This window comes from Octopus sinensis, linkage group LG30 (genome assembly GCF_006345805.1).
Source record: "Octopus sinensis linkage group LG30, ASM634580v1, whole genome shotgun sequence".
Taxonomy (NCBI): Eukaryota; Metazoa; Mollusca; class Cephalopoda; order Octopoda; family Octopodidae; genus Octopus; species Octopus sinensis.
This window is the reverse complement of record NC_043026.1, coordinates 10,872,711-10,899,846: the sequence shown is the minus strand read 5'-3', so window position 1 is coordinate 10,899,846 and position 27,136 is coordinate 10,872,711. Positions and strand designations below refer to the sequence as shown.

Genomic DNA, 27,136 nt, shown 5'->3' with positions numbered 1-27,136 from the left:
TGTATGTGTGTGCACATTTTATATATCTGGTCACAGCTACAGGCACATTACATATGAAAATATACACAAATAAACATATATATCTACACAGATACATACATACATAATATATACATATATAATATATATATACATACACATGCACAGACACATATATATATATAGGCATGCACATAGGTACAAGCGTTTAAGTTTGCCTATACATGTGTTTATATGCATGTTTATAAATGCATTTGTGTGCCTATACACACACTATGAATACACGTGGATATGTACTCAAATGTATGCATGTGTGTATGTTTATATGGATTTACAAACGTGTGTGTGTGGCTATATACAGTTACATAATGTATATGAATATATGAGTATCTGTGTGTGCGTGTGCTTGTGTGTGTGTGTGTGTGTGTGTGTGTGAGTGAGAGAGAGGCATGACTGACAGTGACTTTGAACTTTCAGCTCGCTCCCCTTTGCATTTTGATGAAAGAGAACAAGCCAGAACTTCGAAGTCACTATCAACCTTCTCCTTGTGTGAAAGTTAATAATAATGTGCTCCACTGAAAAGTTGTTAGTAATCCTTATGCTAATGCAAAATTATTTTAAAGTATAACTTGCCATAAAAACAATTACACACACACACACACACACACACACAAAGGCCTGATCAAAAAATATCAGAACTGTTGCTATGGTAATAGAGCCGAAGTACAGAGGGTGAAGCCTCTTGGCACAGACTGACCTCAGGCCATGTTGAGCATTCTCACTCACTCCTGTTGTTTATAGCAATGCTTAGAAGTAAAGTGTGTAGAGGGTGTGGTCATCGGATAGAATTGCATATGTCCAGTCAGTACAATTCCACCATGACAACACACCTGCCCTTTCAGCGCAGTTTGCGCAGCAGGTTTTTGAGCCAAGCACAACATTCTCCGGGTCTAACTAACAACCACCGTATTCCCCGGATCTCACCTCTTACGACTTTTCCCTCTTTCTAAAAATCAAATTCTACTTGAAAGGAATGCGATGAGGCAGATGCTCTTTATCCCCTTAAAAAAAAAAAAAAAGGAATTTCAGGAATGCTTCCATCAATGGAAACGATGCTGGATAATAAGGTGCGTGGTTCCAAAAGGGGAAAAATTGGAAGAAGACTAAATGCCAAATTGATATGTGTTGTCGGTCTCTTTTTACAGCATCACTCCCTATACTTATTTCTTTATTGCCCACAAGGGGCTAAACATAGAGGGGACAAACAAGGACAGACATAGATATTAAGTCTTATTTCTTTATTGCCCACAAGGGGCTAAACATAGAGGGGACAAACAAGGACAGACAAAGGGATTAAGTCGATTAGATCGACCCCAGTGCGTAACTGGTACTTAATTTATCGACCCCGAAAGGATGAAAGGCAAAGTCGACCTCGGCGATATATGAACTCAGAACGTTACCGGCAGACGAAATACCTATTTCTTCATTGCCCACAAGGGGCTAAACATAGAGGGGACAAACAAGGACAGACAAAGGGATTAAGTCGATTAGATCGACCCCAGTGCGTAACTGGTACTTAATTTATCGACCCCGAAAGGATGAAAGGCAAAGTCGACCTCGGCAATATTTGAACTCAGAACATTACCGGCAGACGAAATACCTATTTCTTTATTGCCCATAAGGGGCTAAACATAGAGGGGACAAACAAGGACAGACAAAGGGATTAAGTTGATTAGATCGACCCCAGTGCGTAACTGATACTTAATTTATCGACCCCGAAAAGGATGAAAGGCAAAGTCGATTTCGTCGGAATTTGAACTCAGAACGTAGCGGCAGACGAAATATCGCTAAGCATTTTCGCCCGGCGTGCTAACGATTCTGCCAGCTCGCCACCTGCCTATACTCCCAATACTATTTGATCAGCCCTCACACACATGCACACATATACACACACACACTTTATCTTCCATTAGATGGTAAAACAAAATAAAGGGAGAAAGAGGAAAGACTAAGTGAATATTCCTCTTTCCATATCATTATCATTATTATTACTCTGAATGCTGTTCTTATGGGTGCAGATGTGAGGTTTGCTAATGGTGATGTCCTAGATAGTGGTGGGCAGAAATGTCTCCAGCATCAAATGATAGGTGAATCAGAGGTATCCAGCATCTATATTTCAGTATGTGTGTGCGTATGTGTGTGTGTATTTCTATACTCGCTTATGTATGTATACACATATGTGTGTGTGTGTATATATGTGTATGTGTATCTATGTGTTTATATGCTTTTCTATATGTATCTGTGTGTGTACATACGTGGGGGGGGCAAGGGAGATGAACAGAAATGTGCCTCTGAAGAGTAACACGGTAAGTATCTGGGGGGTGGGGAGAGGGGGGAGAGAGAGAGAATAGGGCTTCATTGGCAGATGACAGCAACAGCCCAGAGCCATGGAGGGAAAGGGAAAGTAGAGTGCGTGACGTGGTGGTGGCGGCGGCGGTTGTGGTAGTAGTGATGACAATGGTGGTGGCGGTGTAGTCAATGATGGTGGTAGTGGTGGTGGTGATGATGAGATGGTGGTGGTGGTGGTTGTGGATAAATAGCACATCCGTTTGCCCGCCTAGGCGTGTCTTCAGTGCTCCATCCGTCCAGCATCACTGTCCCTTCCATCCATGGACATCCCTTCTGCTTTACTTAGGTCCATATCTGCTACAAAGAAGGAAAAAAAAAAAAAAAAACCATTAAAATGGAAATGCATCAAAAGAAATAAATAATACGCAAGAGTGGCTGTGTGGTAAGTAGCTTGCTTACCAACCACATGGTTCCGGGTTCAGTCCCACTGCGTGGCATCTTGGGCAAGTGTCTTCTACTATAGCCTTGGGCCGACCAAAGCCTTGTGAGTGGATTTGGTAGGCGGAAACTGAAAGAAGCCCGTCATATATATGTATATATATATATATATATGTATGTATGTATTGGTGTGTTTGTGTCTGTCCCCCGAGCATTGCTTGACAACCGATGCTGGTGTGTTTACATCCCCGTCACTTAGCGGTTCGGCAAAAGAGACCGATAGAATAAGTACTGGGCTTAAAAAAGAATAAGTCCTGGGGTCGAGTTGCTCGACTAAAGGCAGTGCTCCAGCATGGCCGCAGTCAAATGACTGAAACAAGTAAAAGAGTAATACAATCACAACAACAACAACCTGGCTCTCCGTCAGTTATGACAAGGGGTCGGGTCAATTATAGTGCAAGTGCCTGAGTATTCCACAGACACGTGTACCCTTAACATAGTTCTTGAAGGAGATTCAGTGCGACAAAGAACGTGACAAGGCTGGCCCTTTAAAATACAGGGCTTACTCATTTCTGCCAGCAGAGAGAGCTGAAGTAACATGGAGTAGAGTATCTTGCTCAAGGACACAACTTGCTCCCTTACGATCGGGAGCCAAATACCTCAACAACTAAGCCATGTGCCTCCACACACTGAACAATATACACAAACATGAAACAATGACCAAACTAAAAAACAAATGAACCAACATCAAGTAGGTTTCTTTCAATTTCCCAGATGTATATATGAAGGGAAATTGAAAAGATCCTGGGTTTTTAGAGTGTTGTGAAAGGCCTAGCAGGAGGCCCAACCTTCCAAGTTCTTTTACGGGGCTTAGGAAAAAAAAAGGACCACTGCAATAAGTGTGCAAATCTGAAGAGGGAAATCATCATCATCGTTTAGCGTCCGTTTTCCATGCTAGCATGGGTTGGATGGTTCAACTGGGGTCTGTGAAGCCAGAAGGCTTCATCAGGCCCAGTCTGATCTGGCAGTGTTTCTACGGCTGGATGCCCTTCCTAACGCCAACCACTCCGTGAGTGTAGTGGGTGCTTTTTACGTGCCACCCGCACAGGTGCCAGACGAGGCTGGCAAACGGCCACGATCGGATGGTGCGTTTTACGTGCCACTGGCATGGAGGCCAGACGAGGCTGGCAACGGCCACGAACAGATGGTGATTTCTACGTGCCACCGCCACGGGGCCAGACGAGGCTGGCAAACGGCCACAATCGGATGGTGCTTTTTATATGCCACCGCCACAGGGCCAGACGAGGCTGGCAAACGGCCACGATCGGATGGTGCTTTCTACGTGCCACCGCCACGGGGCCAGACGAGGCTGGCAAACGGCCACAATCGGATGGTGCTTTTTACGTGCCACCGCCACGGGGCCAGACGAGGCTGGCAAACGGCCACGATCGGATGCCGCTTTTTATGTGCCACCGGCACGGGTGTGCCACATGATGAATAAAATCATTATTAACTGATCCTTTCTGTATTTTCCTTTGCCTAAAGCCAGGAACTTTTCCGTATGCCCTCGGACACACACACAAACACACACTGCAGCCCACAACAATATTTACCTTCTTTCCTCTCTTCATCCGTACGAGGACGCTTTGCTTTTGGCTTGTAGTTCATTCGGTCGCGTCTTCCTTCACCTTCATCTTCGCTGTCAGATAATTCTTCGTCCCTCACGATCCTCTTGTCACTTGCCCTTACTATTTATGGTGGGACAGAAAGAAGAGAAAGAAGACATTAGAAACATGAAACACAACGACCAAACTAAAAAAAAAAAAAAAAAAAAAAAAAAAGGAACCAACATCAAATATTTCAGCCTTGACCCTTTAGCATTTAAACCGACCATATCCAGCCAAAAGTATTCTGCCTGTTTTATGTTCAAACTGGCCAGATCTGGTCTCTCACACCAACCCTACAATATCGTTTTAAAAATTAACAGCTACCTCATCAAAATCTCAAAGCTACAAGATAATGTATGATTAGTTCAAAACAGTGTGGATAAAGAATTTTGGCATTAATTTTGGCAGAATAATGCGAACACAAAAGGGTTAAACCACAAAACTTGCTCAGTCCCCCATCTCTTATCAACTCAGCCAATCAACACCCTCTAATAGCGATAGCCGATAACTGAGCAAAAGAATCCTTTGGTTACATTCGAGAGCATCGTTTCATTTGTCCAATCCTATTGTGGGTTTGACAGGTCTGCAACACAGGTAAGGCGGCGAGCTGGCAGAAACGTTAGCACGTCGGGCGAAATGCTTAGCGGTATTTCGTCTGCCACTACGTTCTGAGTTCAAATTCCGCCGAGGTCGACTTTGCCTTTCATCCTTTCGGGGTCAATTAAATAAGTACCAGTTATGCACTGGGGTCGATATAATCAACTTAATCCGTTTGTCCTTGTTTGTCCTCTCTGTTTAGCCCCTTGTGGGTAGTAAAGAAATAGGTATTTCGTCTGCCACTACGTTCTGAGTTCAAATTCCGCCGAGGTCAACTTTGCCTTTCATCCTTTCGGGGTCAATTAAATAAGTACCCGTTACGCACTGGGGTCGATATAATCGACTTAATCCGTTTGTCTGTCCTTGTTTGTCCTCTCTGTGGTTAGCCCCTTGTGGGTAGTAAAAAAAAAAAAAATAAAATAAAGGTCTGCAACACAACATACATAAAGTCATCTCAATCCCATTTCATTTAGCTTCTTGCATCTGACCTCATCACCACTTCACCTTCCTTTCATCCCACTCCAGGGGCGGTGGGGGGGGCAAGTAAATGGAAACGATGTAAAAACATGAAGAGGAAGAATGTTGTTAGAGAAAGAGAGGAATGGCTAGGTGAGGGTGGGGAAGAAAATATAAAAACACTGCAAAGGGTGGAGGAAGTAAAGCGGGGGGGTGGAAAGGTGGGGAGTGGAAAAAGATACTCACTAGAAATTCTCTCATCAGGATTTTCTTTGTCTTCATCATCACTGTCTTCGTTAACAGCATCATCTGGAATTGCTGAATAACAGAAAAAAAACATACACACAAACATACATAAATAAGTAAATATATATATATATATATAAATAAATCTATCATAATTTTTTGTCTTTTGCTTTCCATGCTTGCATCATCAGTCAAACAAGTTTAGTGAAGCAGATTTTCTAAGGTTGGACGCCAGGCGGAATATTGGAGATGAATGACACTGCTTGTATAACAGTGACGCTCATTTACAACTTTCGTGCAATGTCAAGACACAAAGGCACAAAACACAGACACACACACACACAAAGGGGTGTTGAAAAGTCCCTGACTTTAAGGGTGTCGTGAAAAGCCTGGTTGGAAGCACAAACCTCCAGGCTCTTTTACAGGGCTCAGAAAAACTGAAGGACCGCTGCGTCAGTTGTTGACTGCCATGACACTGCATCCTTTAAGGCTCTCATGCTTTCTGAAATCCGCCGAAACTACACCTGAGCACTGAACATAATGTTTTTATTATTATTATTATTATTATTATTATTATTATTATTATAAGTTTGTGAATCTGAGAGGGGAATATGTTGCATACAATTGTAATTAACTGATCCTCTTGTATTTTCTTTTAACCAAAGCCAGGAACATTTCAGCACTCCCTCATATAAATACTTGACAAACGGCACCCACTAAACTCTTGGTTGTCTTTTTTATAGCCATTTTGCGCCAGTTACACCTTCACTCATATAGAAACACCCTCAAGTACTGTGGTGCCCAATCACAACAAAGAACACTGTTATCATGTCATTATTGCATTGGTCTGTCTTACCTTGCATTTGGACTCCAGGGGCATGGGGGAGCATTCTCAAGTTTTCATATAAGCGTGATCTGAAGTTAGAAAGACAGGAGAAAATATAAAATATTAACACTTTGAGGATATCATCAAAGACAACATACACATTACACCCACACAATTTGACTTGCTGGTATTTGTCTAGGCGGTGAGCTGGCAGAAACGTTAGCACGCCGGGCAAAATGATTAGCGGTATTTCGTCTGCCGCTACGTTCTGAGTTCAAATTCCGCCGAGGTCGACTTTGCCTTTCATCCTTTCAGGGTCGATTAAATAAGTACCAGTTACGCACTGGGGTCGATATGATCGACTTAATCCATTTGTCTATCCTTGCTTCTCCTCTCTGTGTTTAGCCCCTTGTGGGTAGTAAAGAAATAGGTATTTGTCTATTTGCAATATTTAAATCATTGCTCACTCCCAGTTACTTCCCTTAGCATCATTCTTGATATCTCCTTCTCTGACGAGTAACCATATTTCTCCTTTGCCTGCTTCTGTCTTTCACACTAACCTTTCATCACCTGCCCCTAATGTCCCCTCCCCTCTCAAAGGTTCTTTGTTCTTGCAAAGTTACTTGGTGACCCTGCCAGTGCTGGTACCACTTATAAAGCATCCAGTTCACACTGTGAAGTGGTTGGCATTTGGAAGGGCAAATGATCTCGCCTGTGCTGGTGCCACATAAATAGCATTGAGGTCACTTTGCAGGGTGGCTGGGCATTTGGAAAGACATCCAGCTGTAAAAACCATGCTAAAACAAACACTGGAGCCTGGTGCAGTTTTCTATCCAGCCAGCTCCTGTTCAAACCATCCAAACCATGGCAGTATAGAAAGCAGATGTTAAATGATGATAATGTTTTCACTTGAATTTATCATCATCATTTAAAAATCCACTTCTACATGCAACCATAGCTTGGCTGGGATTCACTAAGGCATATTTTCTACAGCTGGATGCCCTTCCTGTCACCAACCCTCCCGTTTTCCCATGGCCAGACAGGTTCACACAGAATATTGGAAATAAATATTTTACAACATTAAGCAATGACAAAACAAGGAGAGGTAAAACATATACACACAGATGTGTTTTGTGTTTTGTGTGTGTGTGTGTGTGTGTGTGTGAAAGAGAGAGATAGAAAGAGAAAACTTACTTTATCTTCTCCAGATACTCAGCTGTATTCTGGTTGGCCATATTGGAAGGGCTGATATGGAGTTTGAAATCAGGGCCATAATACTCAAAATAATCATTGTATGGTAACTCTGTGAAAGAGAAACAAATATAGATATATATATGCAAGAAAAAAGCAACAAGAATGGATTAGCTGTTCAGTGCAATTGTTTCATATAAAGAACAGCTTTATTAAAAGCTGCAAATATTGCAGTAAATACAAGTGTCCCGTATTCATCAGCCAAAACACATACGAGTTTTCCAAACATCCTAGTGGGTGAGGCTACACTCATGAAGTATCGAAGAGAGTTCTCTGAAAAGCAAAGTTAGATTGTAAGCAGACTTCAAAAGTTCTCTAATGATGCACAGTTTTATAAAAGGTTTTTAAAATAGTTTGTTAGCTTCACAGAAAAGGTAAATCCATCCATAATAATGCAGGTGTAATTTCCGGAGATATGAGGAGAGATTTTATTCTCAGAGAAGATGAAAATGAATGTATCCATAATAATGTAGATGTAATTTCCTGATATATGAGAAGATGTTTATCACACTTCTATTCGTTTCACAAAACTACCTGCATTATTATGGATGGATTTGCTGTAAAGTGGTTGGCATTAGGAGGGGCATCCAGTTGCAAAACCATGCCAAAACTGACCTCGCCTATGCTGGTGTCACTTAAAAAGCACTGTCCACACTGTTGGGTAGTTGGTGTTAGGAACAGCATCCAGCTATAAAAACCCTGCCAAATCAGGCACATAAGTCTGATGTAGGCTCCCGTTAAATCATCCAACCCATGCCAGCATGGAAGGTGGACATTAAATGACGATTATTATTATTATTATTATTAATCTATCAAATGTAATGCTTTGTTATTCACTTTGTTTTGAATTTATCATGTATTATTTCTAAGCTTTGAGATTTTAATGATGCAACTGGTTATGATTTGAATGACATTGTCCAGTAGGCATGAGAGGCTAGATCGGGTCAGTTTGAACATAAAACAGGTAGAACATTCTGGGCTGAATATGGCCAGTTTGAAAGCTGAAGGGTTAAATATCCTTGAAACCATGTCAAAAGCTACAGAATAAGATATTTTCTCAAATTAAAAAAATGTACCACCAGTAGTGTGCAATGTGGCAGCTTTGTGAAGTTTAGAATGACCCACCAAGGGTACATGCAGTGGGTAACATGTTCATGCCACTGGTAGAATTAGGGATTTTGAGGGAACTGCATGGTAACTGTGTGCAAGAGAGAAAGAGATAGATACATATAGTACATTGTCAGGTAAATTATTTTCTTTCTTCCCAACATTAATTGAATTAACATGAAGAATATTTACAGGTTCCAGACCAAATGCTGTGGCCATGCTGGGCCACCATTATTATTCATTTTTACTTTTTTTTTGTCTCTCCCCACCCCCTCCAGTTATCAGCTTTAAATCCTTAGCAGCAATATGTAAATAGACAGATACATACATCGGCAGAAGTGGAAGTAGATATTCAAATATGCTGACATACACCATGGAATTCCCATCGCTCCCACTACTATTAATTATTACAGGTGTGTTAACAATTAAAAGTAATAAGTAATGATAATGACAAGGAAAGCCTGTTTACCATTGGCAATTTCACAGTTAAGTGCAATAGAAGTCTCATGAGTCCAACACCGAGCAACGTTCCGGATGGTGTAGCCACCACCACCCAACATTAACAACGGTAAATTCCACTGCTTCATAAATTCCACGCATTTACCATGACCTGGGAAAATAGAGGAGAAAATAATGAAAGAGATGAGAGAAAGAGAGAAGAGAAACAGTTGAGACATGGCTGTGTGTGATTAGCTACCAATGAGACCGACACTATACACATTATGCACACAGGAACACCTTCATATATCTATAGACACACACACATTCATCCTTTCTACCAGTGATTCTCAAACCATTTTTAATCTATGGACCCCTTTGATTCCTATTTCACTCAGGTGGACCCTGATGATAAAAAAAAATTAAATGTTCAAAAATATACTATTTATATTTTTGTAATTAAAAATTGTTATAATATTTTGTGTATTGTAAAAGTTTAACCAATTTATTGCAGATAATTTTCAACGACAAAATCTTGTATGGAAGCCAAAGTGTCCAGACCAACCCCAGATAAGAATCACAGCTTTCTACAAACACTATATGGAATCCACAGATATGACACCTTGTAACATGCCACCACTCAACAACCATGCACACGGGTTCAGAATTTACATATACAACACAAATACATATAATTTGATACTAACTCAACCGAGAGCATCCTTCAAACTTTCCATCAAAATTCAACAATTTATGTTACAAACACCAGATTAATGACAAAAATATTTTACTAAATACTTCATTCGTTTTCAAAATTACAAGGTTGCAACACACTGCCCTGTCTAGGAAATGAACTCATAAACTTCATGATCCTATGTTCCATACTTTAACCACAGGCCCACAAGCCTTAAGAAACACCCACACATACACTTTTCAGTCTTTGTCCAGAAGTGTCAATCTCTGTCAGGCATTATCAGACCTACACCTCATAGATTTTGTGCCCCTCCACCTTCATAAGGCTATTCCAAACTGCTTACCTTTTAAGGTGAGATTGAAACAACCCAGACGATCTCCTGACAAAGAATCTGCCCCACATTGCAACACAATGGCACTTGGTTGGTACATCTCCATTACTTTATTGATAACCTGAAATAATACAAACAGAACTCATCACTTTATATGCAATATACATACATAAAAGCCTCCAGAAACAGCTGTCGGACTTATAACACCTTTCCTCCATGCATAACACCTTTCTTCATCAAATCTAAGTAGAGATTTCAAACTTAAAATCTTCAAAGCCACAGTCGAACCAATTCTACAATATGGCTCAGAAACCTGGATGTTATCAAAGAAGCTTGAGAGGCGGTTGGATGGAACTTACACTCGCCTCCTTATGAGAGCTCAAAATCTCTCGCGGAAGCGCCATCCAACCAAAATACAAATATATGGGAAACTACCACCTGTATCATCTCTTGTGAAAGGTAGGAGAGTCCAGTTTGCTGGACATTGTTGTAGAGCTGAAAACGAGGCAATTTCTACTCTTCTCCTCTGGAAGCCATCTACTCGCGATACCAGAGAGCGCATACTCTCCTACCCTGATGTAATCTCCAGAGATACAGGCATCCAGCAACAGGACCTCCGTAATGCTATGATGGACCGTGAAGTCTGGCGTAGCATAGTAAATTCCATTGTCTCGACCACAGTCGAACAATGATGATGATGACTGAGTAAGAGGAATCTATTAATATAAATATCTATATATTTGCACTTAAATATTCATCGTTTGAAAGTCTCCAGCTTTTGCTTTCTCTTGTTTTTCATCTATACATAGATACAAATTTTGTGATTTATGCCCAAACTATATTGTATTTAATCTAATTTGTTTATCAGCATAATTGCCTCTACATAAAAATATGCGCACACACACAATTCATAATTTAACATCAATGTTTGATGCTTACATGATCTAGCCGGTTCAAACACAAAACAGGTAGAATATTTGGATTAAATATGGCCAGTGTAAATCTATAAGGGTTAAACATTGTGGGCAGGGGGTAATGATAGGAAATGAATCAGTTGAAAGAAAAAGGGGTACTTACAGGTTTAAAAATAGATTCGTATGACTCATCATCGATACCATCTCGAAGTGGGAAGTTCACTGCATAATATTTACCTTTACCAGCACCAATGTCCTGCAAGAGACAAACAGACAGGCATATGACCATTAGACACAAGACACAGACACATTGGACACTCCAGAATTAGTTGGAGGTGGGCATAGGAGTCAGATTGGAATCAACACAGGATTAGGATTAACACCTTAGCAATCAGATTATTCTGTTGAGCATAATGCTTGTTTATTAGCTCCGCTTTAACGAAGGCGGAGGTATTGATTTCAATCGTGTTTGCTTATTTGTCCAGGGACAAGATATCTCAAGAACCGCTGGATAGATTCGGATGAAACTTTCAGGGTTGTTTCACCTCATGACTGCCATGAACTGATTAGATTTTGGGATTGATCCGGTACCGGACAAGAATTCTGGATTATTTTTCCTGTTTTTTTTTTTACTCGATTCTTGAGAGCAGTTGGGTTCACTTTTAGCGTTCTTATTTTAAAAATCATTTCTGGCTAATTGTTGAGAGGATGTTGGTGTTGTTGCCTTGACGGAGGTTTGCACTCTGAGCGCTCATGTCAAACTGGTTTGAATTAATCCTGCATTATCTCAATGCTTCTGAATTTCGGATCTTTTGGCTGCCACTTTTCAACTGCTTCAATTTTTGTTCCAATTGATTTCATATTTGAGCTATTGATGTAGTTTTGTAAAGTAATCAGTGACATGAAATTCATTTTCGCCATAAATCAATAAATAAAGAGTTAATAGCTTTTGAAGTTTGCAGATGTTGGGTAATTTTAGTCAATTGAAAGCCACAGACATAGGTGCTTGTTTCCATAGTAACAAGCCAAGCTGTTATCAATCTGCTTACCCTCATGTTCTTTTTGTTGCTTATTAAGTTTTTAAAACACATTCAGTATGAGGTAGTCATGAGATGCACTAAAAATACAGCTAATGGGCCTTAAATCACACACAATTATTTTGGAGATGGGGGTGCATAATTGTATGAATTCTTGTGTGTAGAATACAGAATTGCACAAATGTTCTGAAAATTCTAAAGAATAGAAACGTTACAAGGGGTTATATGGCGTGATTAAAGCAGAATTCTGCCAGTATTTCATATCTTTACAGTTGACAACACATGGAGTCACACACACAAAATGACAGCTTCTAAACTCTGTTTTCTGACTGGGGAAAAATGATCAAACTTTAAGCCTCTCTAACTTTTTTTAATTTTTCCAGAAAAAGTGAATAAGCTCCTCAGATACAAGATGGAAAATTACATCAATACACCAAATTTTAAAATTTTCACAGGTGCAGCCAAAGAGATCCAGATTTCAATGATGTAATAAGTATATTTTTTTGAATGACATTTTATGGTAAGTGTGAGGGGCCGAATTTGGTCAATCTGATTGTAAAACATGCGGAATATATGGGCCTGATACGGCCAGTTTAAATGCTAAAAGGCTAAAGATATTCCTAACATGACAATTCCATTTATTTATATTTGTCTAGAACTTGAAAATACCTTATGCGTGAGAGAATCTTGTATCTCTATATGGTCACCATTCAACAAAATAATCCTTTCTGCTGTAGGTACAAGGCCTGGAATTTGGAGTGCGGGGATAGTAAATTACACTGATTCCACCCCCAGAACTTGACTGCTACTTATTTTTATCAACTTCGAAAGGATGAAAAGCAAAGTTGACCACAGCAGAATTTGAACTCAAAATATAAAGACAGACGAAATACCACCCAGTATTTCGTCCAGCATGCTAACAATTCAGCCAGCTTACTGCCTTAAACATGAAATGGTGGTTTCAAATTTTGGCATATGACCTGCAATACTGGTGGAGGGGAAAAGTCAACTACACCAATCCCAGTGATCAACTGGTACTTATTATTTTATCAACCTTGAAAGGATGAAAGGTAAAGCTGACCACAGCAGAATTTGAACTCAGAATGTAAAGATAGACAAAATTCCACTAGGCATTTCGTCCGGCATGCTAACTGTTCAGCCAGCTCACCACCTTAAATAAACAAGAGATGCCAGCGCCACCTCGACTGGCTTCTGTGCCGGTGGCATGTAAAAAGCACCAACTGATCGGGGCCGCTGCCAGACTCCCCTGGCACCTGTGGCGGTGGCACGTAAAAAGCATCCACTACACTCGTGGAGTGGTTGGCGTTAGGAAGGGCATCCAGTTGTAGAAACACTGCCAGATCAGACTGGAGCCTGGTGCAGCCACTTGGCTTCCCAGACCCCGGTCGAACCGTCCAACCCGTGCTAGGGCGGAAAACGGACATTAAACGATGATGATGATAAGGAAAGCAAGGCATTGCTAGGACAACATACGCGGAGGTCTCCAGTTCCAGGGAAGTACTCTCCATATTTATGGAAAGACACAGTCATCACTCTGTCTGTGGTGTAAAAAGCCTCTTCAACACCGTCGCCATGATGAATGTCAATATCAGCATACAGAACTCTCTGGTGATACCTGCAACATAACAACAACAACAACATCAATATAGTAGCAACAACAACACAGATACTGAATCACACAAAACTCTGGTGACACCTAGAGGACAACAATACTGTAGTACAAGCAGGGGTGTAGCTAAAATAGATGGCGCCCGGGGCAAGTGTCAAACTTGCACCCCCAACTCACCAAAAAGTGGAAACTCACAGAAAAAATGTCGGAGTGTGGAAACTCACAGAAAAAATGTCAGAGTGTGGAAACTCGCACAGAAAGAAAAAAAAGTCTGGTGGCATGGAAACTCACATAGAAAAATGTTGAGTGGTATGGATGAAAAAATTTTTTTAAATTTTTGGCCAAAATTGTATCCCCCTCAAAGTGGCACCCAGGGCAAGTGCACTGCTTCCCCACCCAAGCTACACTCCTGATTATAAGTATGTGGCACGTAACAGTGCCAGTGGCCCGTAAAAAGCACCATCCAATCGTGGCCGTTGCCAGCCTCGTCTGGTCCCCGTGTTGGTGGCATGTAAAAAGCACCATCCGACTGTGGCCGTTTGCCAACCCCATCTGACTCCTGTGCCGGTGGCACGTAAAAAGCACCCACTACACTCACGGAGTGGTTGGCGTTAGGAAGGGCATCCAGCCGTAGAAACATTGCCAGATCAGACTGGGCCTGGTGCAGCCTTCTGGCTTCCCAGATCCCCGGTCGAACCATCCAACCCATGCCAGCATGGAAAGCGGATGCTAAATGATGATGATTCTTTTATTTGTTTCAGTCATTAGGCTATGACCAAGCTGGGGCAGCACCTGGAAGAAATTTAGTCAAATGAATTGATCCCAGGACTTATTTTTTTTTAAAGCCTGGTACTTATTTTATCAGTCACTTTTGCTGAACCACAAAGTTATGGGAACATAAACAAACCAACACTGGTTGTCAAGCAATGGTGGGGGATAAACTTCTTTCAGTTTTAATCTACCAAATTCCCCCCCGCCTCTCATATGAAACACAAATAACTCAACAAAACTCTCTCCATCAAACCAAAGAATTCTTCCTGCCCCCTATTTCTCTGATTAAACCAACTTCACTCACACTCAAAGACAGACAGTATACAAAGTGCCACTTACTTCAGCAACTCCAGGATGGCCAGGACGATATCATTCACATAACAGAAACCAGATGCTTCAGATTTTTTCGCATGATGCAAACCTCCTGCCCAGTTGACTGCAATATCTGCAGCTTGTTTGTTCAGTTTGACTGCACCCGCTGCAAAACAAACAGTGCACAGGTTCAAATACAACAGGGGAGAAATATTTAGAAACAGACTCAACAAGCATTTACCCTACAGAATCTTCAAATCCAGAGAATTAACTTGCCACCCAGTTCAACACCACCACCTCATCCTTGGGTATTATTAGCAGAGTCCACTCTGTTCCCACCCAGTTCAACACCACCACCTCATCCTTGGGTATTATTAGCAGAGTCTGCTCTGTTCCCACCCAGTTTATCACTACCATCTCGTTCTTGGGCATCATTAGCCAAGTCCAGTCTGTTGAAAGAGTTTAGGCATTTAGAAACAACTATTTATCCTAAAGAGTAGTTAAAATATTTTTTTAAAAAATCAAATTTTGAATCAGGCAATGCATCTGTGGGGTTTTTGACTTAGAGAATTCCATAGTAATTTTTGAAGATTTACCTGAAATCAAAGCCACCAATTCTGGGAAAGGAAATACTCAAGTTAGATTGCGTACAAGACAATGTTAGAAATAAATAATCCTGATCATATACTCTTACTCTTTACTCTTTTACTTGTTTGACTGCGGCCATGCTGGAGCACCGCTTTTAGTCGAGCAAATCAACCCCGGGACATATTCTTTTGTAAGCCCAGTACTTATTCTATCGGTCTCTTTTGCCGAACCGCTAAGTGACGGGGACGTAAACACACCAGCATTGGTTGTCAAGCGATGTTGGGGAGACAAACACAGACACACAAACACATACATATATACGACAGGCTTCTTTCAGTTTCCGTCTACCAAATCCACTCACAAGGCTTTGGTCGGCCCGGGGCTATAGCAGAAGACACTTGCCCAAGATGCCACGCAGTGGGACTGAACCCGGAACCATATGGTTGGTAAGCAAGCTACTTACCATCAAGCTTGCTCAGGTATTTCTAACTTATGCATGCCAACCATCTTAGTCTTGAACTACTTGAAGGAATATTAATGACTGGTAGGGACACTGTATTTCATTATGCAACCATGATATACAAGTATGTTAAACATTTTTATAAGCCATTACTGTGTTAGCAATGCTATTACATCACTGGTTAAGGTTGTCTCTATAGATTTTCTGTAAAAATTTTAGCCAGCACAGGTTTTGTTATGATGTTTCATATCCACGTACACCTAATATAAACAACAAGATCAAAGGTGAAAAATGGATGACAGGTATATATGCCATACTTCAGGTGTACCCAGATATAAAACCTAACAAAATCAGTGCTGGCTATAATTTCTTTAGCAATAACCTTAATAAGTAGTTGAGGGAGGTCTTCAGGGAGGCATCCAGTTTCTCCAGTGAGTTTTGTATGTATGCCGTGTTCAGACAACCAGCAGAAGTATGGCTATGCTTTGGCATCCAAAGCAGTAAGCCATTTGCTAGGTCTTGCTTTAGCTCACCGACAATGTTACTGCAAAGTGCCTTTGCCTTATAAAGGTGGGAACAGGCAGGAGATCTATATACAGCTGTTTCCTGGTGAGACGAGTTCTCTAACATATTCTTTTGTTTCACTGAGGCCGTGTTGAAGCACCGCCTTTTAGTCAAAGCTAACAACCCCTGGACTTATTTTTGTAAGCCTGGTACTTATATAACCAGTTTCTTTTGTCAAACTGCCAAGTTACAGGGACGCAAACACACCAACATTGGTTGTCAAGAAATGGTGAGGGAAGAAACACTAACACACACACACACATATATATATATATATATATACATATATATGACAGGCTTCTTTCAGTTTCCATCTACCAAATGCACTCACAGGGCTTTGGTTGGTTCAAGGCTATGGTAGAAGACACTTGCCCAAGGTGCCATGCAGTGGGACCGAACTCGGAACCATGTGATTGGGAAGCAAGCTACTTACCACACAGCCACACCTACATCTCTATGTTTAAGATTGTTCTTAACATTTCGACTAAAGCCCTTTAATGCAGCACTCAAAGAACAAAACAATATGTATAGGCGAGCAAGAGAGATAAACGAATGTGTGAACTTACCAACAGATCCACCAGTGGACAGCTGACAGAACTCGTACATGCCATCAAATACAGGACAATCTTCTCCGACGTTGACTTAAAATAAAAAGAGAGACAGACATAAGGATCACAACACTGCTTTCACTTTGGGATTTCAATTAAAACTTTCCATCAAAATACCAAGTTAATTTATGATCCAAACAGTAGCTTCATAATGGCAAAGTTATTTTACTAAATTCTTTATTATTTTAAAAATTAATTGCAACAGAGGTAGCATATTACAACAGAGTGGTTAGTGTTAGGAAGGGCATCCAGCTGTAAAAATCCTGCCAAAACAGTCACAGAAGTCTGGTACAGGCTTCAGCCTGGTTGGCTCTTATTTTTTTTAAGCTTGGTACTTATTTTATCAATCACTTTTGCTGAACCGTTAAGTTATGGGAACATAAACAAACCAACACTGGTTGTCAAGCAATGGTGGGGGATAAACTTGATGATGATGAAACATGGAGACAGCAGCAAATAGGACACGGAAGACAGCAAGAGGGGACAAAATAGTAAATAGTGGACAGAGGAAGAGATGAAAGGCTGGGCAAAACAACAAAGGAGACACAGTTAAACCAGGGGACGGAGAGAGGCAAAAAAAAAACCCAACTTACAGCGTTGCATCTGTTTGTTATATTCAGACATATTGTCTGGTCGAATGCTTCTTAAAAATTTGATATAATCATCGCTGTGGAATTTTGTCATTTCTTCCTGGATTGCCTTGTGGGGTCTCTGAAACATTGCAAACAACACAAACGAACAAGATTAGTTTTGATAAAGCATAGGGGCAAGCATGGAGGATAGATATGTGCTTGTGATGGTTTGTTTTGGAATATGGTTTGGGCTTCACTCTTGCAGCATGGATGTTGTCAGTTGATGTCTGCTATCATCGTTACGAGTTGACCAATACCTTGCGAGTGAAGTCTGTTGGATAGAAACTGGAAAATCATATCCCCCATTTCTCTGACCATGTCGCTTTCCTCTCACACTCATTAAATTACTCTACTAGTCCTCTGTCCATATCCTTCCTTAGCCCTTTCGTTACCAACCCGGCTGAAACCGGCCCTGGCTCTGAGTACAAATGTTTTGTTTTCATAAGTTTTGAATTAAAATCTTCCACCAAACTTTAGTCACAATTTATGCTCCTAACACTATCTTAATGATAACCAAGTTATTTTATTAAATTCTTTGTTATATTTAAAGTAATTGAAAGAAACACAGAGCCTCTCAAAATAAATGCAGTAACGAAAGGGTTAACTCTTAGTGTTACTGTCAATTGTAATACTTATTTATTCCCATTGTTTTGAATTTATCATGTCCTATCTCATAGCTGTTGAGATTTCTGCTATATAACTCTTTACTTTAGGAATGATATTGAAGGGTATGTGTAATAAGCTGGATCTGGATGGTTTGAACTTAAAGGAAGTAGAATATATTGGCCGAATGTGGCTGGTTTGAATGCTAAAGGGTTAAACTACCCTTGTGCTTCGAGGATTTCCTCAGCCACCCTATAACTATCATCTTTATCTTCTTCCCACCCACACCTATATAATGATGAGTAGCCATACATCTTCTCTAAAGCAGGACATCTGTGCTCATCCCTTTTAACACCTGGTACAAAGTCACCTCCTTGTCTCAAATATTTCACCCCAATTAGACATGGGAGCTTTCCTTTTTTAATTTATTTTTTTCCTGTCTTGCAACTTATTTGGCAACCAGACGAATGCCACTCGCACAAGAAAAGCACCCAGTACATATTGTCAGTGGTTGACATTGAAGAAGGGCATCCAACTATAGAAACCATGCCAAAGCTACACTGGAGTTTGATTCAGCCCCCAGCTTGCTGGATCATGCCAAACTGTCCGACCCTTACCAGTACTGAAGTAGACAAATGATGATATATGAGGATGGGCTGAAAAGTTCACAGGCTGCCTGCAAAGGTGTGATGCTAGAGCTATGAAATCTTGCATTCATTAATTTCAATTCTTCATATTAACTGCATTGTTTATTTCCAGGTAAGCTGACATCAAAAGAAACTAATAGCAACTTGTCTTGAAAATCAACAAAATCTGGCATTGTGATGTTATGATTTTGTAGCTTTAAAATTTTGTTGATTGAATATTTTATAATGATATTTAAGGGTAGGTGTGATAGGCTGAGCTGGGCCGGGCTTGGGTGGTTAGAAAATAAAAACAGGTAGCATATTTGAACCAGAGAGGGCCGGTTTTAAATGCTAAAGGTCCGAGAGATTGGGGAGTCTCTCCAAGTTGAGCCACTACTTCTCACAGGTGTGGTGCTACTGACATGATTAGAATGTTGCAGGAAAGAACTGCAAGACAAATTCTTCAAGCCAAGCCAATATGCAGAAAACACCTAAGAATGGACCAAGAATGAGGTGGTTGGATCTCATTGCGCAAGACTTGAGAACACCACCAGAAAGTGTAACGACACTTGCTTTATATGGGGGAGGTGCTTGAGGACTATCCTTGTGAACCTTTCAGGAACAGCGGTCAGAGATGGATAGGTGAAAATGAAATGAAATAATACTCACATATATTTCCATTTTTCTATAGAGGCCATAATTGAGAATCAGGTTGTGGGTCATGCGTATACGGTGAGGTTTCATCGGATGTCCCTGCCCATAATAGTAATTGCCAATGTCACCTAGAAGACAAACAAAAGCAAAAATGTTTCAGGGAAGAATACAAACGGAACTGTTTCGAAGAAGATAAATACATCTACAGGTCTGCATTTCAGTGAGTTTATGCCCGATCTTTAGCATACTTCTGTCTTCTCAAATCAAAATCACAGGAAAAGTTGTTGATAATTCTTATCAACAAAAACAAGGCTGATAAATACACACAAGTGTTGCAAAATAAGTTGAATTACCAATAAACATCAGCTTGGATGACACTTTACTCAACCGACAGGAAGGTGACCAATCAAACTGCTTATATAAACAGAATCCTGATTGGTCAAAAGTGTCTTACCCCAAGCTCTGATTTTCTGCCTATTCTTGTTGGAACCTTTGATATGGAACATCAAATTTTTAATCCCTTTCAAATTTATAAAATGTCAAGCAAACTTTAAAATTTGTCATTACCGTTTTAGCTGGGAGATTAAACTGATAGTTTGGTAACCTGCTAAAACAAACATTTTATGTCCACACCCCCTTCCCTACAACCCCATTTCCCACCCATGCTAACAAGCCGCTTCTTAAATTTCGCACCTCTCTTGTTCAATAAACACTTCATTAAACTTGCAAAGCTCTCTTTCTCTCTTTCACTTGTTTCAGTCATTTGACTGCGGCCATGCTGGAGCACCGCCTTTAGTCGAGCAAATCAACCCCGGGACTTATTCTTTGTAAGCCTTGTACTTATTCTATCGGTCTCTTTTTGCCGAACCGCTACGTGACGGGGATGTAAACACACCAGCATCAGTTGTCAAGCAATGCTAGGGGGACAAACACAGACACACAAACACACATATATATATATATATATATATATATATATACATATATACGACGGGCTTCTTTCAGTTTCTGTCTACCAAATCCACTGACAAGGCATTGGTCGCCCCGGGGCTATAGCAGAAGACATTTGCCCAAGATGCCACGCAGTGGGACTGAACCCGGAACCATGTGGTTGGTTAGCAAGCTACTTACCACACAGCCACTCCTGCGCCTATATTTTTATTTTTTATAAGAGCTGTTTATTTTTTCTTTCGATTTTTAATGTCCTGGATTTTACTTAGCCATGCAAGTTTTCTCAAGCAGAGTAAATCCCCAATAATCCTTTGCCATCTCTAGGCTCAACATCAGAAGATCATTCCTCATCACTTCATCCTCAGGCCTTCTTGGATCTACCCTTTCCACCAGTTCCCTCCACAATTACAGACTGACACTTCTTCATACATGACCATACTAGTGCAGTCTTCTCTCTTGCAAACTACATCTGATGCTTCTTATACCCAATTTTTCTCAACATATTTACACCATTGTTGTTGTTGGACAGGCATACTAACATTGCACAACCAGCAGAACATGCTGGCTTCATTTCTTTCAAACCTTCACATATTCTCTGCAGCCACGGCCCATGTTTCACAGCCATGTAGTATAACTGTACGTACACAATCAGCCCTTCACTCTGAAGGAAAGGCCCTTTGTTACCAACAAATGTAGTAACTCTCTGAATTTTGCCCAGCTTGTTCTTATTCTAGCATCTACACTTTCAGAGCATCCTCCTCCACTGCTAACTTGGCCGCCTACATTTGAGGAAGTCTATTACCTGTATATTGTTGGTGTTTATTGAACCTGTGCATCTGCCAAAAGCAAATTCTGCTTTCTGTTAACTTTCCTGAGGTTTCACTGCACCTCTTGTGTCCATAGCTTACACTGGGTACACCATACGGATTTTTTGTTGCCAGCAGAACTACGATCAAAGATATTCCAACTGTGACCATCCCATCGATTATTCAGACTGAGTGTATCTTGGACTACACTGTTTGGCCAGCTCAGGGATATAGCAGAAGGCACTTGTCCAAAGTGCCATGGAATGAGACTAAACCTGGAACCATGTGGTTGAAAAGGCAAGACTTCCTTTTGTACATCCCAAAAAAAAACCCATTTTTAATTTTTTTTTTTTTCGGCTATGGAGAATACAAATCTGCCAAAAAAATTGGCAAAGATCAGCATTTTGAAATTGCCCCTTCCTCCAATTTTTTTTTTTTTTTTTTTCAGAATTTTTTCTATTTCAAAATATGTGGGAAAATATGGAGATTATGATTCTGAAAATATTTCCAAAACTTTTGTAAAATTTCAATTTATATAAAAAAAAAATTACCTCCCCCTCTCCTCGCAGTACATGGCTACTTTTTTCAGAATTTTTTTTTCCCCAAAAAAAATATGCGGAAAAATACGGAGATTATGATTCTGAAAAGAATTTCCAAAAATTTTTGTACTTAAGGTTAGGGGGTTAGGGTTAGGATTTTAGGGTTGGGGAAAAAAGTCAAAAATGAAGAAATTAGGGGGAAGGAAGGAAGGGGGCGAAATTTTTAAACGCCGATTTTTGGCAATTTTCCGGAATCTCCGTATCCGAAAACGGGGGGTATTTGGCAAAAAAAAAAAAAAGAAAATTTGGGAGAAAATAGGGGGGGGGGCTGGAAGAAGTCTTTCCAAAGATGTTTTCAGGTGTTCCAGCCGTAACCATCCCATTTTCTATTCAGTCACAGCGTATCAAAGATTATACCGCCATCTTATGTTTGTGTGTGCGTGTATGACTACCAACATTGGTCATATATGGTGAGTTCGAAGGAGAATTCGGCTGCCATTTCTAGGAGGTCGCGAGACCACGTAGGGGCATCGATGTTAAAACTGAAAGGTCGGGTGGAACTCCAAAAGACCGAGGGACTATTAAGATGGATTTCAAATAAAGGGAACAAAATAGTGTGTGTGCGTGTGCGCGCGATTAAACATATACACACTATGTAATAGGTGTTCTGGCCACGACCACTCCATCGATTATTGAGTGTATGTAGTATATTAATTCGGCACCCAGCCTGCAGACAGCATTGAACGAACAATCCCGTGAACAAAGCGTTCCAACCATGACCATTACATTTTGTATTCAGTCATCGTATACCGAAGATTACACCTGCAATTTTGTGTCTTATATAGTAATATGGAAGGGGAAATTTGGCTGCTTTTTCTAGAAGGTCGCGCGACCACGTAGAGGCTCCCGCGTTATAATAGATGGGCAAAGTGGAACTCCATGAGCCTTAAGGGGCTCTTTAGATAGATTTCAAATAAAAAGGGCAAAACATAATGCGCGCGCGAGTGGGTATATGTGTATGAGATGGTAGGGGTAGTTTTTAGAAGTTCAGATTAATTTAGAGAGAAAAATACGGAATTCTGGTTTCAGTGTGTTATAGTGGAGAGTATAAATGTTGGATGTAGGTGTAAAGGATAAACGTAGTGAAGAAGGAAGGAACAGACAAGACAAAAGGATGAAGAGAAAAAAAAAAAAAAACGAATATGTCCGGCAATGAAAATTGCAAATACGGACGTGAAAAATTGGGATTAGTGGCTTCCGTAGTTAAACGGCACAGAGCGCGCGCAGATGGATGTGTGTGAGTGAGTGTGAATGTATGTGTGCGCGTGCGTGTATCGCTGAGTGTGAGTGACAGATCGAGAAAGAGAGAGGAGTGGGTTCTTTGTGAGTGTGTGTGTGTGTGTGTGTGTGCGCGCGCGCATATACGAAAGTGTGTGTGCGCGAGAGAAAAGGTAGTTCTTTGTGTATGTGTATGCATATGTGTGTGTGTGTGTCACTGAGTACGTGCATGTGTGTGAGAGTTTTTTTTTATGTGTGCGCGCTGTGCGTCACTCCTTGTGTAAGTTTTTCTGCGTATACATGACTATATGTATATAAAGTAGTGAGCTGTATGTGTGTATAAGGCGTGCTTTTATGTGTGTGCACACGACAGGAGTAAGTTATATGTATATATAAGAGGGAGGATTATATATATATATATATATATATATATATATATATATATATACGTATTTCAAAATAGAAAATTACCCTTTAACAGGTAATTTTACAAGCTAGAAATAGCAGCCAACACGGTCAAAAAAAAAAAAACAATTTTATAGCAAATTTTTTTTGGGCCGTGTTGGCTGCTATTTCTAGCATGTAAAATTACCTGTTAAAGGGTAAATTTTCTATTTTGAAATACGAATATGTTGTCTATTGACTTTTTATACACATGCTAGGCCACTGGTGGTGATATTTATAACGATTATTCGCGACCCTATATATATATATATATATATATATATATATATATATATATATATATATCAGTTACTGTAGGCATCTATGTGTTAACGTGTAGTATATAGGAGACATATAACAAAGAAATGTGTATTAAACTGGCGCGTGTGACTGTGTATAAACGACGCGGATAGGGTGCATTCATCTCTATTTACATAGTTTGTGTGTGTGTGTGTGTGTGTGTATATATATATATATGTGTGTGTGTGTGTGTGTGTGTGTGTGTAAGCTCACGGTTTGGTAAAAAGGGGGACTCAGTTAAGTCAACATGCCGATCTATGTATATATTTGCGTATACGAAGTGATTAAAAAAAAGATATATATATCCGTCAATTATACGGCCTTGTACAGGGAATTGAGTCAACACCATTTGTATGATACATAGACACACGCACACACATCTATACAGACAAATAGATACATATACACTGAGAAACACACAGATACACATATAGCTGCCTATATCTTAGCTGTATGTATTCGTACACACTCAAACACATAGAGTCGAATTAGTAAACGTTTATTTAAATGAGAAAACAATTAAAAACAGAGAATGCGTGTGTGTATATATATATATATATGGCGGCGAGCTGGCAGACACGTTAGCGCGCCGGGCGAAATGCTTAGCTGTATTTCGTCTGTCGTTACGTTCTGAGTTCAAATTCCGCCGAGGTCAACTTTGCCTTTCATCCTTTCGGGGTCGATAAATAAAGTACCAGCTTCGCACTGGGGGGCGATATAATCGACTCAATCCCTTCGTCTGTCCTTGTTTGTCCCCTCTATGTTTAGCCCCTTGTGGGCAGTAAAGAAATATATATATATATATACATATATATATATATACATATATATACATATATATATACATATATATATATATACATATATATATATACATATATACACTTATATATATACATACATATATACATACATATATACATACACATATATACATACATATATATACATACACATATATACATACATATATATACATACACATATATACATACATATATATACACACATACATATATACATACATACATACATATATATATATATGTGTGTATATATATATATATATATAAATACATTTTATCTATTGGGTTTAGGCATGAGTAAAGTAGCCATGCCGAAGCAAAGCCTTCAAGGCGGTTCAGTTATAATTCAATTCACATCTGAAGGTATTATGCTTCATATGAAATCGAACCCAGCAACTTGGCTGGGTTCCTTTTATTTTATCAAAACCTGGGAACGACTAAAGGCAAAAGTGACCTCAGCCAGATTTGAACCTAGAACGTAAAGGACTCCTGCTATCGACCCCAATAGATTGCCATTTCTATTTAACAAATTTCCAGGTTCACCAAGGTAAAAGAGACAGAGTATGTGCGTGAGAGTGTGTGTTTGCGTATACACACAGACAGCACTCCAGCATGATCACAGCGTTAAGGTTGGAAAGAATACACATACACTGTACATATGTATATTTTACAGAGAAAATGTCTTGCTACCAACGTCAAAAAAAAATGGACATTTAGGCGCAGCAGTGGCTGTGTGGTAAGTAGCTTGTTTACCAACCACATGGTTCCGGGTTCAGTCCCACTGCGTGGCACCTTGGGCAAGTGTTTTCTACTATAGCCTCGGGCCGACCAAAAACTTGTGAGTGGATTTCGTAGACGGAAACTGAAAGAAGCCCGTCGTATATATGTATATATATATGTATTTGTGTGTCTGTTTGTCGCCCTAGCAGTGCTTGACAACCGATGCTGGTGTGTTTATGTCTCCGTTACTTAGCGGTTCGGCAAAAGAGACCGATAGAATAAGTACTGGGCTTAGAAAAAAAGAATAAGTCCCAGGGTCGAGTTGCTCGATTAAAGGCGGTGCTCCAGCATGGCCGCAGTCAAATGACTGAAACAAGTAAAAAGAGAGAGAGAGAATTCCCCCCCCCCTAGAGACAGGGTGAGGAGCGATGACCAATAAGTAAGGACTGTGGTGGGTGACAAAAAACCAAAAACGGATTTGTCAAACCAAGTTCAAATATTGATAATTCAGCAGATATTTCACATATTTACATAAGACAACAGTTTTGGTGGAAATCAATGTTAGCTTTTATTTCAGTCACTGGACTGTGGCCATGCTGGTGCACCACCTTGAAGGGTACAGCTGAGCAAATTTGACCCCCAAGTGTTGTTTTATTCTTATGGTACCTTTTACTGAACTGCTAAGTACAGGGACAGAAACAAAGCAACACCGGTTGTCAAGTGATGGTGGGGGGGGACACACAAAGACATACATATCTACACACAACAGACTTCCCCAGTTTCCATCTACCAAATTCACTCACATGGCTTTGGTCATCGCGCGGTTGATGAAAACCCTTCAAGATGGTGCTCCAGCATGGCTGCAGCCAAATGACCGCAATAAGTAAAGGAATAAAAAAAATTACCACAGAGTTATATCTATGTGAATTTGCGACAACATATTTACTCTTAGATTCAGCATCAATTTTACTCTTTTACTTGCTTCAGTCATTTTGACTGCGGCCATGCTGGAGCACCGCCTTTTAGTCGAGCAAATCGCCCCCGGGACTTATTCTTTTTTGTAAGCCCAGTACTTATTCTATCCATCTCTTTTGCCAAACCGCTAAGTGACGGCGACGTAAACACACCAGCATCGGTTGTCAAGCAATGCTAGGGGGTCAAACACAGACACACTAACACACACACACACATATATATATATATGTATATATATATATATATACACACACATATATATACGACAGGCTTCTTTTCAGTTTCCGTCTACGAAATCCACTCACAAGGCTTTGGTCAGCCCGAGGCTATAGTAGAAGACACTTGCCCAAGATGTCACGCAGTGGGACTGAACCCAGAACCATGTGGTTGGTAAGCAAGCTACTTACCGAATTTGCACGAAAATCATACAATATGTGAAGTGTTCCAAATGCAGTGTTCTAGTCAGGTCCTTGCAAGTCCAGCAGCACAGGCTATAGCGGCTATGGTTACACCTCCCTGAGTACTGCATCCCCACTCTA

The 27,136-nt window shown here is 40.3% G+C and overlaps 1 protein-coding gene across 2 annotated transcripts in view; it reads right to left on the bottom strand.

Moving 5' to 3' along the window:
* Positions 1-2,173: 2,173 nt before the first annotated feature.
* The window catches only part of LOC115226524 (histone deacetylase 2), a 38,676-nt gene continuing 13,713 nt past the window's right edge, over positions 2,174-27,136 (bottom strand). The window contains exons 2-14 of one of the 2 annotated variants that reach the window (XM_029797524.2): positions 19,794-19,906; positions 17,857-17,974; positions 17,222-17,296; positions 15,071-15,209; positions 13,825-13,966; positions 11,457-11,549; positions 10,392-10,500; positions 9,386-9,526; positions 7,753-7,861; positions 6,589-6,647; positions 5,733-5,804; positions 4,380-4,514; positions 2,174-2,685 (exon numbers count right to left, since the gene is read on the bottom strand). In XM_029797524.2, the coding sequence (XP_029653384.1) occupies positions 2,609-2,685; positions 4,380-4,514; positions 5,733-5,804; positions 6,589-6,647; positions 7,753-7,861; positions 9,386-9,526; positions 10,392-10,500; positions 11,457-11,549; positions 13,825-13,966; positions 15,071-15,209; positions 17,222-17,296; positions 17,857-17,974; positions 19,794-19,906 (1,382 nt within the window). In that variant the 3' untranslated portion in view covers positions 2,174-2,608. The remainder of the gene's footprint in view (positions 2,686-4,379; positions 4,515-5,732; positions 5,805-6,588; positions 6,648-7,752; positions 7,862-9,385; positions 9,527-10,391; positions 10,501-11,456; positions 11,550-13,824; positions 13,967-15,070; positions 15,210-17,221; positions 17,297-17,856; positions 17,975-19,793; positions 19,907-27,136) is intronic. The other variant, XM_029797525.2, reaches the window with a different exon arrangement.